The sequence below is a fragment of the Styela clava genome, chromosome 12 (assembly GCF_964204865.1).
Source record: "Styela clava chromosome 12, kaStyClav1.hap1.2, whole genome shotgun sequence".
Taxonomy (NCBI): domain Eukaryota; kingdom Metazoa; phylum Chordata; class Ascidiacea; order Stolidobranchia; family Styelidae; genus Styela; species Styela clava.
Window position 1 is genome coordinate 2572415 of NC_135261.1, and position 20251 is coordinate 2592665.

Below are 20251 nucleotides of genomic sequence, written 5' to 3' on the forward strand. Positions count from 1 at the left end.
TTGCTTAGCCTTACAGTAACAAATATACCAGGCAAACGACGAAAGATTCAAAAGCGACAGAGCAAAAAACATTGTGTATTTTTTCTCGAATGAGCGCCTTTTTAAACAAACTGTCAGATTAGGATTTTATGCTTAGTGGAAAAAATGGAAGTGTTGACAAGGGACACACCAAACGGGTTGGCGGGCCAAGTTCTGGCCCGCGGGCCGCCTGTTGCACAACCCTGATTCACAACGACCAATCAATAAAAACTCTAACTCAAGATATTTTCGTTTATTTCGACCAGTAATCTGGTTCTTAACTTATTTCTAATATTGATAATTAATCAAAACTTTAACAAAATAATAATACTCAACGAAAACTGGCAAAAATCATGGAATTAGTAGAAGATATGCTAATAAGCTGAATAATAAAATGAATGCAGAGAAAAATTTAACCCAGCAAAGAAGATTTTCGATTTTGAGTAAGATTTGAAAATTAAACGAATTAAGATTTTTTCTGGGGAGTATTATATGTTATTGCTGGAGTATAAAGATTCATATTCATCCAGGGGGAGGAACAGTCTGTGGCATCGATGAAAAATTAAACTCTGCATGGGAAAAATTTGATTCTGAGTAAAATTTGAAAATGATCGCTAGGGGTTGCTTAAATCTGATTTTCTAGGGATAAATAATATTTGTTCCATTAGCCATGGAAGACGCCATTTTTTTTTTCTGATCCTGAGGGGTTGGCGAAGTTGGGAAGGCTTATAGCATTGCGATTTCATCCACATATTTTCAACGTGTTTTTCGAATAAAACATACTTTCGCCTTTCTATCTGTTATTTGTAGCTTATTGTTAGCTAGTTATTTTTGAGGTGGGACTTGACAAATTCTAAAAAAGCGGCGCAGTTCAAAAAGCTTGAAAACCATGCCCTATAGAGTCAGCTTAAATCAGTTACTGTACGGATTCTAGTGAAAATAGAAACACTATAAAAAGAGCAAATCAAGAGTACTTTGGAATGCCATTTACAATCTCTCTGCTTGCAAAGCATTGGAATGATTGAATGAAATACAGTACGTCATGGGGAACGAATGTTACGATTTATAAAAGTAAATTTGAGGTTTGGAATGCCTATATGCGGAATAGTTGGAATTCAGCCTTGCAATTGATTTAAATGAAATGTAAATTATTTTTGAAAAAATAAAACATAAAATTTGTGTTGGTCCATACGATCATCTTTTTCGATGTCATAATTTGAAAAAAGGTCAAAACATAGAATGCGCCTTCATAAGCACTTTGAAAGCCTGACACACATTTTATGTGGTAATATACCCCAATTGCCCCCCCCCACCCTTTGAAAAAAAAATAATATACTAGTGGATGGATTAGTTCCTTTAAATAAACTTCTATCACAACCTTTTATAATTAACAAAGTACCAATAACACTCATTAAACATTCAAACTTTGATAATCTCAGTTGAAAAGTAGACTGAAGCAAGACAGGACAATAGAATTGGCAAAGATTGGAAATTTGGATGATGTCCAAAATCGTGGGCACAGATTTGAGACATCTCCACTAACTTACACAACACAACGTATGAAGATTATATACTGTCATCTCATCAAATACAATTTGATTTATTTTTTTCATATTAAAAGGGAAGATTACAGAACACATTGTGTGTACGTTTTTTTGGCGTACGTTTTTCATCTCCATCTGATAAAATTATGATATTTTTATACTAAAGGTCCTGAATTTGGGAGTGCCAAGTGGGTCGTGATTAGCATCCACAACGATACCAATTCAATTGTCCAGTTTCACAGTCGAGCAAAACATACTTATATCAACAAACGTTTATATTAAACTCTCTCTAACAATTATAAACTCTCTCATATGCATTTTTCTTGAGGAAAACCACCTCAAATAAGGTTTTGGTCGATTTCGCATTTAAATCAGAAAACATCTAAAGATCAAAAATGATCTCTAAACGAACAAAAAAAAATAATGCCCAAAATTCCTACATTTTGGTTCATCTCTTGAGGATGTTATCACATATACAGTCATTATCAAATAACTATAATCTTTGTTTAAACATTGCCTACTTAATTCAAATTTCCTGAGTGAGGCGATTGGTATGGGGTTCAATTTATAAAAAAATTCCGCGTGTCGAGTCAAGCCTTCAATATTCATAAAAAAGGAAAAAATATTGGATTTTTGAGCCCACAAGATAAATATATATATCGCTCATGGCATTATAAATAATTTTATAAATTTTTCCATATTTTTAAAAATACCTTAAACCATTTAGTTCACATATTTAAAAAAGACTACAAAATGAAGCCCTTTTCAATTTAGGCACATTGTAGGCTTTAAAAAGTACATGCCAGATTTTATAAAATGGAAGACCATATGCAAGGTCACTTTGGTAAACATTTGTATAACATGAATTGAGTTTCTACATCCAAATTGGCTTAAACCATATCGAAAGACTTTTGAAAAATTTGGCTAAGGGAGAGAAAAGAAGCCGCATTGAAGGGTAAACAAGCCTATTTTGAGCCTGGAAACTCCTCAATTTGGCTAAATAATGTCAAATTAAAGTTTAAAAGCCTCTATAAAGATCATTTGTGTAACATGAATTGGGTTTTTTTCATCTAATTTCAAATTGGCTTGAACCATATTGATAAACTGTAGAATACTTTAAGACAATTTGAATTCCAAAATTTGGATTAGGGAAAAACCGAGCCAAATTGAAGAGTAAACAGCCTCTATCAAGGCGGAAGGACTCCCCACTATATCCAATCTAGCTCAAACATCTTTGTGTTTCAAGACAGTTTGAAATTATACAGTTTAGTTTAAACCAAAAAGAGTCTGAGAAACATGAAAACCAATTCCGAATCCAAAATCTGACTGCTTGAAGCCGAATTACTGTGTATTCAATTTGGCTTGAACCAAGATTGGAGAATTAAGCCAGTTTTAAATTTAAATTCCAAATTAACAAACAGATAATAGTAGAAGACATTTCTGAATCCAACAAATGGATTCAGTACATATAATAAATGGCTAAATTTGGCGTGATGAGGTCAAATAAATGCGTATAAAGCTTTAAGACAGGGGTTTAGACAAAATTAACAGTCATATAATTGCAGAAGTCAGTTCGAATCCAAAACTTGGCTATGGGTAATATGTATAAAGCCTCTTTACAGCTCAAGACACTCTTTAGTTTATTCAATATGGTTTCAAGTCACCGGTAAAGCCAAAATAACAGCAGAATATCCCATAAAACAATCTAAATCCAAAACTCAGCCTCAATTTGGTTTAGAGACAAAATGTAAGCCAAAATAATTCAGAAAATCAGTCATTAAGCCTGAACTTGTCTCAATTTGGCTGAATGAAATCAGATTAAAGTGTAGAAAGACACTACATGGCTTTACTTTATATAATTTGCTTTGAAATAAACCAGTAAAGCCAAATTAACAGCAGAGTGTCCCATAAATCAGCTATAAATCCAAAACCTGGCTGCCAGAGGCCAAATTAAAGTGTAAACAGTATAGAGTTTTAACAGAATCAATCAAATCTTAGACAAATACAAGTACAATATTAGATCCTTGGTATAAAATGAAAAAAAATTACAAAGATAGTAAGGATGTAGGAGAATTACCTAAATCAACGATATAAAACTTTGATCAAAAATGATAAAATTAGAATATTAACTATCAAAGAATGACACTGAATACAGGGGGGAAGTCGAGATGACAGGCGAAGAGCAAGAGAGATCCAGTGGTCATTTGTCTGTTGTTATGCTCACTCACAATAAGTGGCAACATGCGAATGCGTCACATAGCTGAGTGAACCTAATCGATGCCGTATCTTTAACATGAAATTTTGACTCTTGTCGATAAAGCAAGAGACAGTTTATGACTGAAACGTTGCTGTTCTTGTCCTATTGCTGTTTGGAGGGATGAAGAATAAGTAGCAATGGAGAATAAGGAGCATGGTCAATCATATAACTGAGTGGCGCTAGAGAGCTAATTTTCATGAAGAATTTGGAACACTCTAAAGCAGGGGTGCACGAATCAAATGAGGACAAGCGCCAAATTTTTCAAAATAATCTTGTCACGTGCCATGTACAATCGTTGGTATTATAAATTAACTCCCGTAAAACACACATCAAACAAATTTCAATGATAATACATAATAACGAATATCCATTTATTGAAACAATTTAATGTCCTGAAAAACTGCTGATTTTGATAGAAACGTGATATTTCAATGCATATCATAAATACAATTTTTATTTTTTACAAAATCATTCGTGTGCGACGCTTTTGACGCAAATTTGACACGCGTGCCCTGTGTTGTGCACCCCTGCTCTAAAGACATGAGAGGCACCAGATTCAGTACCTCTGATTCAGACAAAGTATCCAAACACTGCATTAGAAAAATAACTGTTATTGTTTCGTATATCGCTGACTAATATCAAATAAATAGTTTGAGGCCTCTGTCATGCAAGCATAATCAAATTGATAAATGACACTAGAGAGATTTCATAGCTTAAGGTTTGTTATTACTGATATCAAAACTCAATTAATTTATTGGGTGTTTGCTGCCTCTACTTGGATTTATTATTCAAATCAAATTCGTCAAGTATTTCAATGGATTGCATATTGTCCTTGCGCACTCTTATCTCTACCGCCCCCTGCTCCCCCATTTCAGTGTTTTTCTTATTTTCAACCGAACATAGATTTCAGTTTTCCCCCTTTCTTTGTTTTTTGTCCTGATTTTGCTGATTTTTCAGCGATTTTCTTCACTTTTTCATGCTTAGTTTTCAGTTCTTTCAAACGTTTTTTCAGCAGTTTTACTTGCCCTTTGTCAACGATTCCCATTTCCTGGAAAATTAGTAAACATTTTTATAATTTATAAGGTTATGCCCAAGTAATTAACACAAAAGCGCTTTGTACCAATGTTCACCATTTATTTTATTCTTCTGTATTGAGAAGGGCAGAAAAAATTAATGACATCATAGTATTAAAATTGTGATGTCATAAACTGTTCAGTGGCTATAATCAGAAATAAACAAAGAATATGACATCATAATGCAAAAGTTGTTATGTCATAAACTGTTCAGTGGCTATAATTCTTAATAAACAAAAATATGACATAATACCAAAACTGTGATGAGATAAACTGTTAGAGGCTCGAGAGAGAGCTACATTATCTGGCCTTGAACTATGTATTCCTGACATGGGCAAACTACAGCTAACAGGCCAAATCCGGCCCGTTGAGTAATTCAATCTGGCTTACCTGATGCTGCCACAACCAAACTGAAACCAAAGTTTGATGTTTTAGCTTAAAAACAGCTCAAGGAATTTGTTGAGATTGCGATTAAATTTGGTTCTGGCACGAGGCTTATTTTTTTTCACTTTTGCTCTTGTAACACTACGATTTTGTTCATAAAATATAACTTTTTATGTCACACTCACACAGCCCGCCAGTCCAGGTCAGTAAAATTTTTGGCCTCCAGTCTAAAAACCTTGCACCTGATGTATTCTATATCCGTATCAAACTTACCTTAAACTTATCATTATCAATGCCCAGAATTTTCTGTCCATCTATTTGATGACTGGCAAAAACCTGTACAAACTGGTTCAAACCGGAATTTTCCATCCAAGATGAAACTTCCTCACATGACCAAACTGGAACATTGGCAAATTGAATTTGTTCGTCTTTTTTGAGAATGTCTAGTGACCCCTAGTGATGATGGAAATATAATAATCAATGCCTGTATAGTCCGCAATCTTGTATTCAAGTATGCTGGGAAACATGGCCCAGATACTCAAATACGATTGAAATCATTACATTAAATATAGCAAGATGAGCCAGTTGGGAGACGTCTCACTTGGATGTTTGAGCACTGAAAAATTGTTGGCTCATCGTGAAGTCTAAATTTTGCTGCGATACATGTTGTATATCTTAAACGGTGTGAGGATTAAGTAATATGATTGGACAAACAGAAGGGTCTAAATTTTAAGTTTGAATAATGGAACTTCACGGCGAACTTTGACCTCTTTTATGGCCAGGCCAACTAGACTATGATTTAGCAAAAGCTTTGTTAAACTTGTATTCTGCGTAATTATATTCCGTTCTTTTGTTGCTATAAACTCTCATTCATGCATCCTTGTTACACGGGACACATACGCTCCAGTGGTACAAAAACTTGGATGAATAAGCAATTTGTCACACAATATATAGTAACGTATTTGAAATTGATTTTTCAAACAATCCAAGCCCATGAAATAAATACACGTAACGCATGCAGTCAGTAAGAACACCAAGACATCACAAAGACACAAATAGCGTACACAAACCAAATGTATATCCCAAAGGTTAAATTCACCCATTCAAAACTAAAGTTATATTATATTGTACAAAGTCCAAGCTCAGACACATATTTAGTTTGTTATTGGAGTTAGCGTCATAACATGCATATAAAAACATTAAATGTTGTCAGAATTGCCTTAAACCAGCATATCATTCACAAATTCACAACCAATTTACTTATTACTATTACAAATCATGTCACAGGAAATAATTTGACCTCATTCACGTTAATTATATTATTCTAAAATTTATAATTGCCAAGTTAGGCTGGAATTGCCAAGGGGAGAACATGGGTTTTCAAGGATCTTGAGGAAATAAAGTGTTACAAGTCACAAAAATTTCTCTGCATTATACGGAACTATATATATTTTTTAATTTCAAAAGGGGGTGTAGTGTTCCGACCCCCAGAACCACCCCCAGGGTTCATCCCCAATATTAGATAAAACAATTTATTTGAGTTTAGAATAATTAAAACTTATTGCACAAATATGAAATATTAGGATTTTCAAGGTAGACGTGTTTTTTATATAACTGGGTAGTATGATGTAAATTCATAAGTTAAAATTCTATCTTTCTAAATTATACTCTATAAAGCTTGTGTATCAATTTCAATTTTCACCACTAGGAGAATCAAGGGTGCGACATCGCTCCCAAAGCAGCCGTTCTACAAGCCTATATGATATACCCACCTCAGAGACTGCTTCTGACATCTGAGACACAGTGGATGCCGCAGAAGGAGGGCGTGGCAGAGGTTCGGTATTAGAAATCTTTAAAGTAAAGAAAGAAACATGCAACAATGGATAGTTAGTACAAACATTGTTAGCAAACAATATATAACAATGACACCATTATTTTACAACAATAGACAATATATATAGAAGCTAAGAAGCTATGATTCTGAAAATGGCCTCTTCCATAGAGTGTTTTCGGGTTGCCATATTGCTCAGCAGACTAGTATAGGGACGGATATACGGCCCAATCTATATTTAAATGGCCTCCCTTTGCAGAGGACATATTTAGCTACCATATCGATATCAAGTTTGAAGAACTGAACAACATGTTCATTTGAAGTTTGGGTGCTCCCGAAGTATGCGAACCAAGATGGCGGACATCGGAACGTAACGTGGTTAACAGGTTAGGGTTAGGCGATAATTTTTTTCCAATTTTCCTTATTTTAGTCCTATTATCAGTTCGAAGACTAGCCAAGAGCCTCCCGTAGTATTTATACCTAAAATTATGGCCTAACCCTAACCTAGTACACATATTACATTCTGATGTCCGCCATCTTGGTTCGCATACTTCGGGAGCCCCAAAGTTTGTTTTATTACCACACACACTAGAAAAACAAGCAAGGCTCAATTCTTCAGACTGTGCAATAATATTTGGAAATCGGTTACACAAATATGACTTCGGCCCTTAGGTTGGAAAAAAGTTGACCCTACATCTGCTTAACTTTGACAAAAAAAGGTTTTCATTCTTGAAAATTTGATCCAAACTCCTAAGATTTAAGTTCAATATATATGAAAGCTTCCATTGTTTCAAAATTTAACTCAAAACTACCACACCCTTACAGTTTTAAGAATAAGGTAGGTATAGCGTGGCCAATAACATATTATTAATCAGTTTTAAACTTTAGTATAATGTCAATAACACCATCCGGTTTTGGGCAGTTATGACCGGTTATTACCAGTTTTAATCTTTCTCTTTGAGAAGAAACACATAGAAGATACTTTGATGGTGAATGAAGGCTCTAGATATTGGTTTTCATGAAAACAAAAGAAATTTTGAAAAAATTATGCAAAATGCATGATTTTTTAGGAGAATAAAAGAATTTAAAAACTATAACAGCAACATATGCTCAAGATGTTGCTCTGAACATTCTGCTAGAAATATGGAAATAATTACTCAACCATAAACTTGGCTGATTGAAAAAAACTTAAACAGCAACAAATGTTAGATAGGTCATCCTGAATATTGAACTAAAATTATGGAATTAATCACTCAAGCTTGACATTTTAGATTTGTACTAAGTAAGACTAATGAATAGCATTTAAAAAATCTTCAATGAACCGAGGGAAATACTCTGTGAGGTGAGAAAAGTTGACAAGGTTGACTTATTTGTATGATGAACTGCTTGCTGTTTCTCATCTGGTAACCAGTCCAGGTTAAGTATGGGAATGGATAGCCAGTTGAAGTATGGATGTAGATTGTGAGAATATATAAACGGTTAAATTACCACCCTGTGGGAGCAAGGATTCTAACAATCCTTGCCCAGGGTAAGTAGTACGAAAATAAGAATCAAAAGTACGAAAATAAGAATCAAAAACTAATTGTATTCGGCACAATATCACGGCAATCTGTGGACATAAATTGGGTGGCAAACTCGCGATTAATATTAATTTTTGATTCCTATTTTCGTATCTACAAAATACAACGGCGATCTGTAGACTTAGAATGTTTGGCAAAACTACTCGATTATAAATAGTTTTTGATTCCTATTTTGATATTTATAAAATGATAAAAGTATTATTACTCAAACATACAACGGCGATCTGCGAACTTAAATTGTGTGGTAAAGTTCCCGAATAGAATTAATTTTTGATTCGTATTTTTGTACTCATGAAAAAATTGTCACGAGTCGGAAAAATAACTCATACTTTATCCTGCTTTTTGGCAAATAATTTGGATAATGGTTGGTAGTTAAAAGTATGGACGTTTTACAAGGATGATTTTGTGTTGTACAAATATTCAAATCCATCATCGATACCACTATTGCCTATCAATTTAATTCTGTTAACATGACTTATGGTATATAAAATATATACTGCAATAATCTGCAAATATGAAATGCCTGCATATAACTAGTCGTCGCGATCGTGACATTTAAATAATAGATAGATTCCCCATCCTGGGTAGTATCGAGTATATTCCTAACAGAAAGCATGATTAACAATCAAAATCTTCTTGTTTAAAAATCTTTGAAAAGCTTCAATGCTATTATTTTATAATTCGGAAATACCTGGATGAATGAATGTGAAAAAGTAAAAACAATAAAATCGTTCAAGCAGAAAAAAATGCAGAGGTAGAAATGAGAAATCAAGACATGCATGACAGCAAAAACAACATGCTTGAAATTCATTGAATTTTATTTTCTGCAAAATTCTGAGCACGACAGCCACTAGGTTGCAGCAGATAGAATTTACTTTTAAATTAAAACTTGAGTTGGATTTAATATCTATCCCAGTAAAAATAAAAAACGATTCGGGTTACCACTCCAGACCGAGAGAAGGAATATTTAACCAGGTAATTAGTTCAGATGCACAAAATTTTCCCCAAATTTTTCAGTTGGAATATTCCAAGGCAGAAATTTTCTGGGTAGATAATTCCTAGTTTATCTTTGAAAGGAAAAAGTGGATTCTAACCATTAAAGAATCTAATTGAAGATTTCATAAGCTTTGATGAAAGAAATCCTCTAAAACCTTGCTTTTTGCATGATCTTTCACAGCCTTAATGATGTTGAATATGAAGTTAAACATGGACATATCGAACAAAGGAAATCAACGTAATTTCAAGACACCCAAGAAACCATGACAAAGCAAATAAATGATGGCATCAGCAACTTACATTCTGTTTTCTCATCTTTGCTTTTGGTGGATTATTACGTCCATTTGGTGGCAGTAGAGGTAGAACTTGGACTCCTCCCGATACTTTGGAATGGTTTATAGATCGACTGAAATAAATTAGGAATTTAAAGTTATTTATCTGAGCATACAGTGGAACTTAATGTGGTTGGGTTCGAGTATAATCACATGAGAGGAATATCTATTAGTGTCTGTGATCATGTCCGTGAAATCACAATTTTTCACTTTATTATTCCTCGATAAATTTGTTGAGGAATTACTTATTTAGCATGTTCACTATAATCACGGTGTTTAAGGATTTACATATTTATCCGGGGGGAGAGGGGGGAGAGGAGGACATTTGAAGTTAGATCGCACCTAAAAATAAAACCACTAAATTCGCTCACTTTTAATGGTTCAACTGAAATAAATTGAGAATATAAAGTTATTATTCTGAACATACAGCGACCCTCAATAAGACAGGGTTTGAGGATTTACATATTTATCCAGGGGAGAGGAAAGCCGATAAGATGGCTTTACCTTATGGCAAACCACGGCCATTCCATGTCGGGTATGGGATTAGTTAGCCAGTTATTTGTTTTCGGAAGCATGGACTTGATGGTGGAGGAAGCCGTAACCTCTCCAATGGTTATGTACCTCTCGTACATAACCATCTTGCATGAATTCGAACCTGCGAACCCACGAAGAGTCATTGAAGGTGCGGTGGCGAGCGTATTCCTAACGCTTAGCACGATGAGCCGCATCGCCACGCCAGTTTCAGTATAATCATAGGAGAGGGGAGCTGATAAGACGACTAAATCATTATCCTTCTTATCTAAAATTGGTTTGAGAACTACCAGGCTAAAAAATCCAATTTAAACTAACACAAAACTAGTTTCAGAGAATGGTCTGGCCTGGAGCGTGGTTAGAACCAGAGGCGAACCCTGGGTTTTGAAAGTTTGAACTCTACCATTTTGAAATGTAAAAAATTACATAGCATAGCATGTATCATTCACAGTAATTTTTCATTGCTTGAAACCAGTGATGAGCTGGAAAAATCGTAACAACCGGAACGCACCAAATTCGTGAAAATGTAATATATATTTACGACAGGACACTACCAGTAATTTTTGTCTGTTGTAAAATAGAGCCGAAGAACTACAATGGAATATGAAAAAATTATCTGAAATATGACTGTTTGAAATTGAAAGAATATTCATACTAATTCAATACAAATGTTATTATTAGATAGATATTCACGGGGGTCAAAGGTCGGCGAAAAATCCATTACACGTTACTGCTGTGCACCAATTATTTGCCAGCTGTAATGTAAAAAGAATTATGATGCAACAAAACATCAATTAATAACTAAGTTTCACGCAGAAACTAGACTTTTCGAACCATAATATTATTTTAACAACAGGAACGCAAACGCGATAAAACGTCCAACAACCGGAACGCCGTTCCGGTTCGTTACGGCTACAGCTCATCACTGCTTGAAACGCTTTTCAAACCCTCAGAACTCCTGAAAACCCATGTTTCCCATCATAGATATATTATCTCATTTACTAAAAATCAGTAATAGCATTTTAATAAATGTTTTAACTCACCTGACATCTTCTCCATTTTCCTTTCCAATACTTGTTTGGGATCTGGAACTTTCTGGCTGCTCACTGTGAGGATCTGTCGCTTGCTCACTTATTGATGTCTGAAAAGTAATTCTTGATGTTCATCGAGGAAGAGAGGAAAGTAAACAAGATGGGCATTATGTTAGTCGTAACAAACACACATGCCATTGTAATTTTGATTGGCCTGTGCGTGTTCGCAGGTTCATTTGAAATGCATGAAAATGAGAAGGATTCTTGTGTTCAATCAATGGAGGAAATATGACAATACGACACAGCCTTTCGACTGGCTAATATTCCAAGTTGGGCATGCACTGATCATAATTTTTATATAGTATATGGAGGGTTTAGGCGATTCTGTATTGAGAGGGAAGTAGATAAGACTAAATGTATGCGGTTTTGTCTCCATAAGTTATTAAAGTCAATAAGTTGACTCTGTCATTCAGTTAAATCAAGGTCTCTCTTCCGTAAAGCTGTTCGAGTCAAATTTAAGAGTAGCAGTATAGTCCATTTGTCATTTAAATGTTTCAGATTCAAGGGCTTGTATAGTAAAGGAAGATGTCAACTGACCAGCGGTGCATGAACCATACTGCAACAGCAAGAAGTCAGCTTCATTGACAAAATTCGAACCCGGGTTAATCAGCAGTGCAATTTTGCTAGCACTTAGCACATTATGCATGAAAATTGATGAAGACTTTCAACAAGCCAACATAGAATATAACAGAAGCAAAGGATTACTTAGCATGCAGCAAGCAACATAACAGATAAAACCAAAGACAAAATACAGCAGGATCACATTAGTAATTCATGAAGCAAATCCCTCAATCGCAGGGAATCCAACATAAAAGACTTATGAGGAGGTAGAAACAGAAATCAGGGCCTGCAAATTTTATGACATTTCTTAGCTTTTTGTCATGATTTCATAAACTGTTTCTGCATTTTTTACACAAGAAAAGCGCTACATTCGGCATCCGAATAAATTTGACAATTCCAGAAATATAAGTGTATTACTTTTTCTTAATAGCAAGGTCGCAGAAATAGGTTTATCAAAGATAAAAGAATGTATCGCCGCTATGAACCCCCCCTCCCCCCTTGAAACAAAAAAAAATCTTCAATAAAAAAGAACCCCAGTAAAAACTTAGTCTTTTGAGATGAAAAAATTCCACCACATAAAATCCCCTAAGTAAAAATTTCCCTCACCCATCCTTTTTACCCCCCAAATTTCGCATCCCATTGTAAAATCTATCCTATATGAAATCTCATGTTTCGTAGAAAAAGTACCACCAATCCCTCATAACAAATTCCCAAATCCCATTCATAAGTAGGGCTGTCCAAAATGGAATATTTTTTTGATTCGAATCGAACCGAATATTTTTCTCGAATCGAACCGAATAACCGAATATTATTGCGCAATCCTAAATTTGTCTCTAATGTACAATAAAAACTTCGGTGCTCCCGAAGTATGCGAACCAAGATGGCGGACATCGGAACGTAACATGGGTAACAGGTTAGGGTTAGGTGATAATTTTTTTCCAATTTTCCTTATTTTAGTCCTATTATCAGTTCGAAGACTAGCCAAGAGCCTCCCGTAGTATTTATACCTAAAATTATGGCCTAACCCTAACCTAGTACACATATTACATTCCGATGTCCGCCATCTTGGTTCGCATACTTCGGGAGCCCCAAAACTTCCTCTTCAATATTGTAATAACGTATGTGCAGTTATATCTAAATTATTGCAAATATTCTATGTTTTCAGAGTTATAAAAAGAGATCACAAGCCTCCTTGAACTGGTCAAAAAATCAGGGTTTCGAAAACTATCAAGAGTTGAAAATTGCACAGACTCAAATATTTCAATAAAATTAGTTGTTAATCATGCACACCTCAGACTTAGAGCTGTTATGCTTCTGTCTTCTCGGTCCCTGTAGCTTAGCTCTGGCTTTCAACGCAGAATTGTCAAGAATTCGAGAACTTTGGGTCACAGAATCGAATACTTCACCAACGTCCTGGGGAGGAAATGGATCAACAAATTGTAGTCTAGCAGAGATTTGGGAGGGGGATTCCCAGGTGGGGGAGGATTCTTGTGGGTCAGAACCCTGAATTTATAATGTGAAAAATGCATTTTTCGGACCTCCAGAAGTATGTGCACCAGGATAGCGCACAACCTGAACATAGTATGTGTGTACCGGTTAGGATTCAGGCTGTGCGACATCTTGGTGCACATACTTTTGGAGCACCCTTTTTTCTGTGTGATACATATCAAATTTTCATAGCTTGAAACTTATAAAAACCCAGGACCCGCTTCTTTTTACGGTCTAACTTGGCGATAAGAAAATGTCAAAACCCCTTGTTTAAAAGTTCCTGTCTCCTGTAATACAATAATAATATGCAGTGGCACTTTTACAACCACAGGAAAGGCACTGATTAAGTTGTTTTATGTGGGCAAGAATTTGGGAACATTGAGGTCGAACGATTATTTGAGACGAACTGCTACAAAAATGTTTTGAAAAGATAAGTTTTCCATTTTGGATTTATTTAATGATGAATTATATTATTATGCACCGGTTGCATGTTCCTCATCAAAAAGTTGGGCTATAGCCTATAATGCTAATAGACAATTACAGCTTACAGGAAAATGTAACTTTGATATTACGACTAATAATGTCAAATCAGTTGCCAATTATAAGGGATGGAGAAAATAGGTATAATTACTAAGTCATTTACGCAAAAAAAATTCTGAAATTTATGAATGAATGGGGGAAAACGACTGAATGGGGGGAAACGACTGAATGGAGGGAAAGCGACTAAAACATGGGAACTGCAGCTAAATAGAGGTAAACTGTATAAACCAGCAGTCAAAGTTCACTTATCATTACCCCACATACTTAGTAGCGTAGTAGACAATGATTTGTTGATCCATTTCACAAAGTTAGTAGAGAAATGAAATATTAATAAAATGAAGCCATGCAGAACAGACAGCAGGATTAAAATGAAACATTCATATGCAAAAAAGAATGAATGCAGGCTCTTTAGAGTAATGGTAACAAAATAATTTTAGCTGTATTATGAGGTATGTATTATGTATTATTATGTATGTATTATGTAATGAAATTCCCTCTTCGAAATTTCAATTCTTTTTGATAAATGTTTTGTATGATGTCATAATTTTTATACTAGTTTAGGAATTTTCTGAACACCTGTAGATGGATCATTAAATCTTCAAAAAAAAAATTGATTTAAAAATTGTATTCAGAGTAATCTCCAAAAAAAGAACTTATAATCATTCAGAAACAAAAAGATACATAGATATGATTAAAACTTAATAAAATAAAAATATAATTTTTCAACATATCTTTTAATTTATATTGCAATGATCATATGAAAACACGAGTATCAGGTCTGATCAGACGGACAATGCACAACTTTTTCATGCAGATCACACAGATACAGTCATCATCACGATAAAAAAAATAGCTGAAATATATTGGGTCAGGACAATGGCCCAACCGCAAGAAATAAGAAACCTATCGCAATCTTATCTTTTCTGTAGTGTCCTTAGCGAAGTATTTGGGCCGTTCACCCCAGCAGAGGAAAAGACACAAAAACAATTTTTGTTACCAGTCAAAGTTGTGCATGTATATATCTTGTGAATGTTTTGTTATGAACACTGATTATCACACACGTAGAAGCATGTAATTCGTATAATACTTAGCTATATCAAGTGCATGTATATATCCTGTGAATGTTTTGTTATGATTACTGATTATCACACAAGTAGCAGCATGTAATTCGTATAATTCTTAGCTCGGGGCTGAGTGTTCTTTACTTCTGAGCAAATGTAAGCAAACTTGCTAGGGGTGAATAATCCATGAAAAAACCTAAGGTAACAACGTCTATTTCCCAATTTTACCTCTTCTCTAGTGTCCTGGGCGTCAGTCTTCGTTTCAAGCATGTCATCGAGACTTGCAATCAGATCATCGAACGTCGTGTGTGAATTTCCACGAGCCGACTTTGATTGCGGAAGAGGAACAGCTGGACTGGAAGACAGGTTTTCGTCTTCTGAAAGAGAGATAAAAGTCGATGAATTAAATTTTAATATTTATCCCGGAGAGAAGAAAGCTGATAAGACAGCATAAGCATATGGCGAATTTCAGTCTCATGTCCAGATAATAATTCATGTCGGGTAACCAGTTATTTGTTTCAGATGCATAGAGGTGAATGATTGTCGAATAACCTCCATAAATGATTTGATGAATGTCTTTCCATAAATGATGGTTGGACATATCACTAGCAAATGACCCATTAAACATTGAAAAACGAGAATATCGGTCTCGAAGACTTATTGATCGAAAGTTAGGGAATCCCCAAAACAGCGCTCTTACTCCATACTGACACCTTGTGTCCCATCACTAATTAATTAATAATTCGCTAATTATACGACATAATTCGCCCAAAATCAATAGGCTTCTGGTCTGAGATAAGATGAATGCACATGCAAAATCTGGAACAGATTCAATCTCGCTTTCGTGAGATATCGCGTGCATCTAACAGACAAACAAACAAACAAACAGACAAATACCTATCAACATACTTACCGATTAAAATCGAAAAGTAATAACGGTAACAAGAGTTGTATGTGTATTGAGGGAGAAATAAAGAGTTACAAAATAGGCAAAGCAGGGAACCACTGCCCTATCATATCCAAGTTACAAGTCAGGCCGATGCCTTATGACATGTGTCACAGACATTGAGTCAGCGTTTCGTTTACTGAAACAAATTTCATCAAACACAAAGTGGTACACAAGAATGGCTTTGTTAAATTGTTGTTATTCTTGTTGGGCTGTTTTTATGGTCGTTGTTTTCCCTCGAAAATTCTGAACCAATTTATATCTCAAATTTGAACTTTAAACAACTTACTTAATAAAGGAGTAAAAAATTTCTTTGCCGGTTCCAAGTTCGCTACGTTGCTGTTGTTGCTATTCTTTATTGTGGCTACTTCCAGACGATCCTCCAAGTCTGTGATCTAATTGAAAAAAAGATATGTATTATTGAAGAGCGGGCAGAAGATAAAATCCTTAAAACTTCAAGTTGATTTTCCTTACTCCTGTCTCGGGCCGAGTGGGAAACCAGTGTCCAACATATAGTGGATGTTTCCCCGAGCATAGACTCCCTCGTTAATTTCCGTAACAATTACAAATTAGCAATAAGTTAACAATGACGTAACAATTGGAATTTATCTCACACTTCATTTGCTCTAACAGATATTCAAGCGCAGTTGCAAACATTGCCTCTTTTTCTGTGTTATTTTTCGGTTTTTAGTCGCATTTTTCAAACCTACTGCAAGGTAAGGGGCAATCATACTTTGTGAAGACCCGCATATTACCTTTTTCAGTATTACCTATTTAGCAAACCCAGAGTAAAGGACCCGCATATTACCTTTTTCAATCGCACCTAACATATTTAGCACACCCCGAGTAAAGTATGGGATAAGGACATGTGATGCCCTCATGATTCAAGTTTAATGTTTATGTTTAACCACATACGCCAGCCCTTGGAACGAAAACAATAAAAATCCGTATCTTACTTGTCTGTGTAGCAATTGCTTCTCAGCCTCGTTCTCCTGCTCAATAGTTGATATTTGTTTCCGAAGATTCGAGTCACGCTCAATGAATTCCGCCTCCCTGAAAGAAAAATTTATGAGGCGTTTTCATAAATCCACTCCAGACAATTTATAAATACCTTCCAACAAGCATTTCAGGCTGAGAAAAAATGCTATGTATGATACAGGAAACTGTTTTTTTTTTTAATTTTCAAAATGGGGGGGAAAGGGGGGGTTCAACCCCAAGATTGAGTAGTTTGGGGCGCTCCATACCAGGGGTTCCCAAGCTTTTTTCAGGACGACCCCAAAGACAACTTTCAAGTGTCCATTGCGACCCCAGGTCAATTAATATATGTTTCATGAAACTTTAGAGCTTCTTTCACTGAACTTTTGAGTTTGGTCATGTGGTGGTATTAAGTAAAATAAGCTAAAACCAAACAGTGATGTCACAATAAGCACCTACATTTTCTATAGCATAAGCATATAGCGATGCCTATGAACCTGTTTTATAGTAAGCCATGGTACAAACTGCTAAATTTAACATGGTTTGTCAAATCTTAGATGATTTGTACATCCATCCTCTACCATACCTCAGCGACCCCATGTCCTGTTTGCGACCCTACCTACTTATCACTCCGACCCAATTTGGGGTCGCGACCCCTGGTTTGTGAACCCCTGCTTTATACAAAAGTTGTTCTTTTTGAATTATGTTCCAAATGACCTGATTTGCTACAGGGTCACCCGTTAGGTCGATCTTATTGACTTCGCAATCCACTCTCTTTCAATTATAATTTAAGATCATTGATTTTTATACAACAATTGGTGCTCCCGAAGTATGCGAACCAAGATGGCGGACATCGGAACGTAACATGGGTAACAGGTTAGAGTTAGGCGATAATTTTTTTCCATTTTCCTTATTTTAGTCCTATTATCAGTTCGAAAGCTAGCCAAGAGCCTCCCGTAGTATTCATACCTAAAATTATGGCCTAACCCTAACCTAGTACACATATTACATTCCGATGTCCGCCATCTTGGTTCGCATACTTCGGGAGCCCCCAACAATTTGTACTTTAGTGATAGTTAATCATTATCATAATAAATCATTATCTATGTAATCACAGTGGTTCTTAATAGGTGGGCGTAAACAATTTTCTGAGGGGCGTGAAGCTGATTAAAAATAAAAATATTTGTTAGACTCCATCTTGCCCGCTATATTTTGGATATTTATGTGACATCCACATATTTTCAAAGTGTTTTTAGGGTGCTCCCGAAGTATGCGAACCAAGATGGCGGACATCGGAACGTAACATGGGTAACAGGTTAGGGTTAGGCGATAATTTTTTTCCAATTTTCCTTATTTTAGTTCTATTATCAGTTCGAAGACTAGCCAAGAGCCTACCAAAGTATTTATACCTAAAATTATGGTCTAACCCTAACCTAGTACACATATTACATTCCAATGTCCGCCATCTTGGTTCGCATACTTCGGGAGCCCCCAAAAATTTGTACTTTAGTGATAGTTGAAAATAAATCATTATCTATGTAACACAGTGGTTCTTAATAGGTGGGCGTAAACAATTTTCTGAGGGGCGTGAAGCTGATTGAAAATAAAAATATTTGTTAGACTCCATCTTGCCCGCTATATTTTGGATATTTATGTGCCATCCACATATTTTCAAAGTGTTTTTAGAATAAAGCATACTTTCGCCTTACTATCTGTTATTTGTACCTCATTGTTAGCTGGTTATTTTTGAGGTGGACTTTTGAGGTGAACAAATTCTAAAAAGGGGGGCTGGCTCAAAAAGTTTGAGACCCACTGACCTATCAGTGTTTGATATATACAACAATGAACACCTGTGCTGAAATTCTTTTATCAATTTCTTCGCTTTATTATATTTTTTATCCAACAAAGCAGTTTGTTCCCTGACTTCATGCAATTGCTGTTTCATAAGTTCTTGTTCTGCTTGGAGTTCATCGAACTAAAAATAATAATTTGAGTGTTGCCAGATTTACCTCAACTGAAGAATTGAAATTTGAAGGTCGCCAGAATTTAGTTTAGCTTAAAAATGTAAATTTAATGGTTGCCAGATTTTACTTTCTTTCAAGAATCATGATTTCCGATATTGGAAGCATGGTATTTTGAGTATTTTTTGTGTTATTCTCGAAAGTGTAGAAAACTCTAAGCTACTACACTGACCAGCAGGGGCGCAGCCAGGATATTTGAAAAACAGGGGGATACACTGAAATCAAACAGTGCGCCAAAGGTGCAATGCGCGATGTCATAAAGCGCTTGAAAACTGAAAATTGCGATACGCCACTGAATAAATTCCTGTGTTGTGTGAAGCTTGCCTCTCTTTGTCAATCGAAATTCGGAGAATTCTCTAAATACTCAATTTCGAAAATTCATTAATCATCGACTGTTCTCTCTAGCGCTTGATTGCCATCAGGTTATGACCAGGCGGTCGAAATTGAATGTTTTCAAATATGGAATATTAAAATGAGGCACGAGGCGCTATATGAAGTACTTTTGTCTAGCCACCAGACTTTGAAATGAAACTATTTTAAATTGAGAATCTACTTCATCACATATAACATGTTTCAAATTAATTTATGAATAGTATAAATTGAATAATTGCAGCATAAATTACCTTTATTTTCCATTGCTTGGATTCCGCTTCTGCGACTTGTCTCAGAACCATCATTTCTTTCAACTTTTCTCTGTAATTCTCCGAACTCCATTCGACAGGGATATCAGCCAATAACTGTTCTGGGTCAGTTCCCTCTTGAAGATCAAACACCTTAATTTTTTATAATAAGTTTTACAATTTTACTCTTGAATTCAACACTAAGTCCGAGAGCTTAATTTCACAAAGGTTGACATAAATAAAGGTTTCCTACAGAGAGACAGAAATCTTAGGATAGGATTTACATATTTATCCCGGGAGAAAAAGTCGATAAGACGGCTTAATCATGTGGTAAACCACGGCCTCTCGTCCGGTTACCAGTCTGTATTGGATACGGGATTAGATAGGCAGTTATATGTTTCA

General features: G+C 35.4%; 1 protein-coding gene across 8 annotated transcripts in view; it reads right to left on the reverse strand.

Moving 5' to 3' along the window:
* Positions 1-256: 256 nt before the first annotated feature.
* LOC120330485 (uncharacterized) overlaps positions 257-20251 on the reverse strand; it is a 74170-nt gene continuing 54175 nt past the window's right edge. For 5 of the 8 annotated variants that reach the window (XM_078118837.1, XM_078118833.1, XM_078118838.1 and 2 more), the window contains 11 exons: positions 19853-20002; positions 19026-19183; positions 17190-17286; positions 16523-16628; positions 15516-15664; positions 13489-13611; positions 11590-11687; positions 9984-10089; positions 7049-7126; positions 5550-5729; positions 257-4867 (listed from right to left, as the gene is read on the reverse strand). In XM_078118837.1, the coding sequence (XP_077974963.1) occupies positions 4709-4867; positions 5550-5729; positions 7049-7126; positions 9984-10089; positions 11590-11687; positions 13489-13611; positions 15516-15664; positions 16523-16628; positions 17190-17286; positions 19026-19183; positions 19853-20002 (1404 nt within the window). In that variant the 3' untranslated portion in view covers positions 257-4708. The remainder of the gene's footprint in view (positions 4868-5549; positions 5730-7048; positions 7127-9983; positions 10090-11589; positions 11688-13488; positions 13612-15515; positions 15665-16522; positions 16629-17189; positions 17287-19025; positions 19184-19852; positions 20003-20251) is intronic. The other 3 variants (XM_078118832.1, XM_078118836.1, XM_078118835.1) reach the window with 3 other exon arrangements.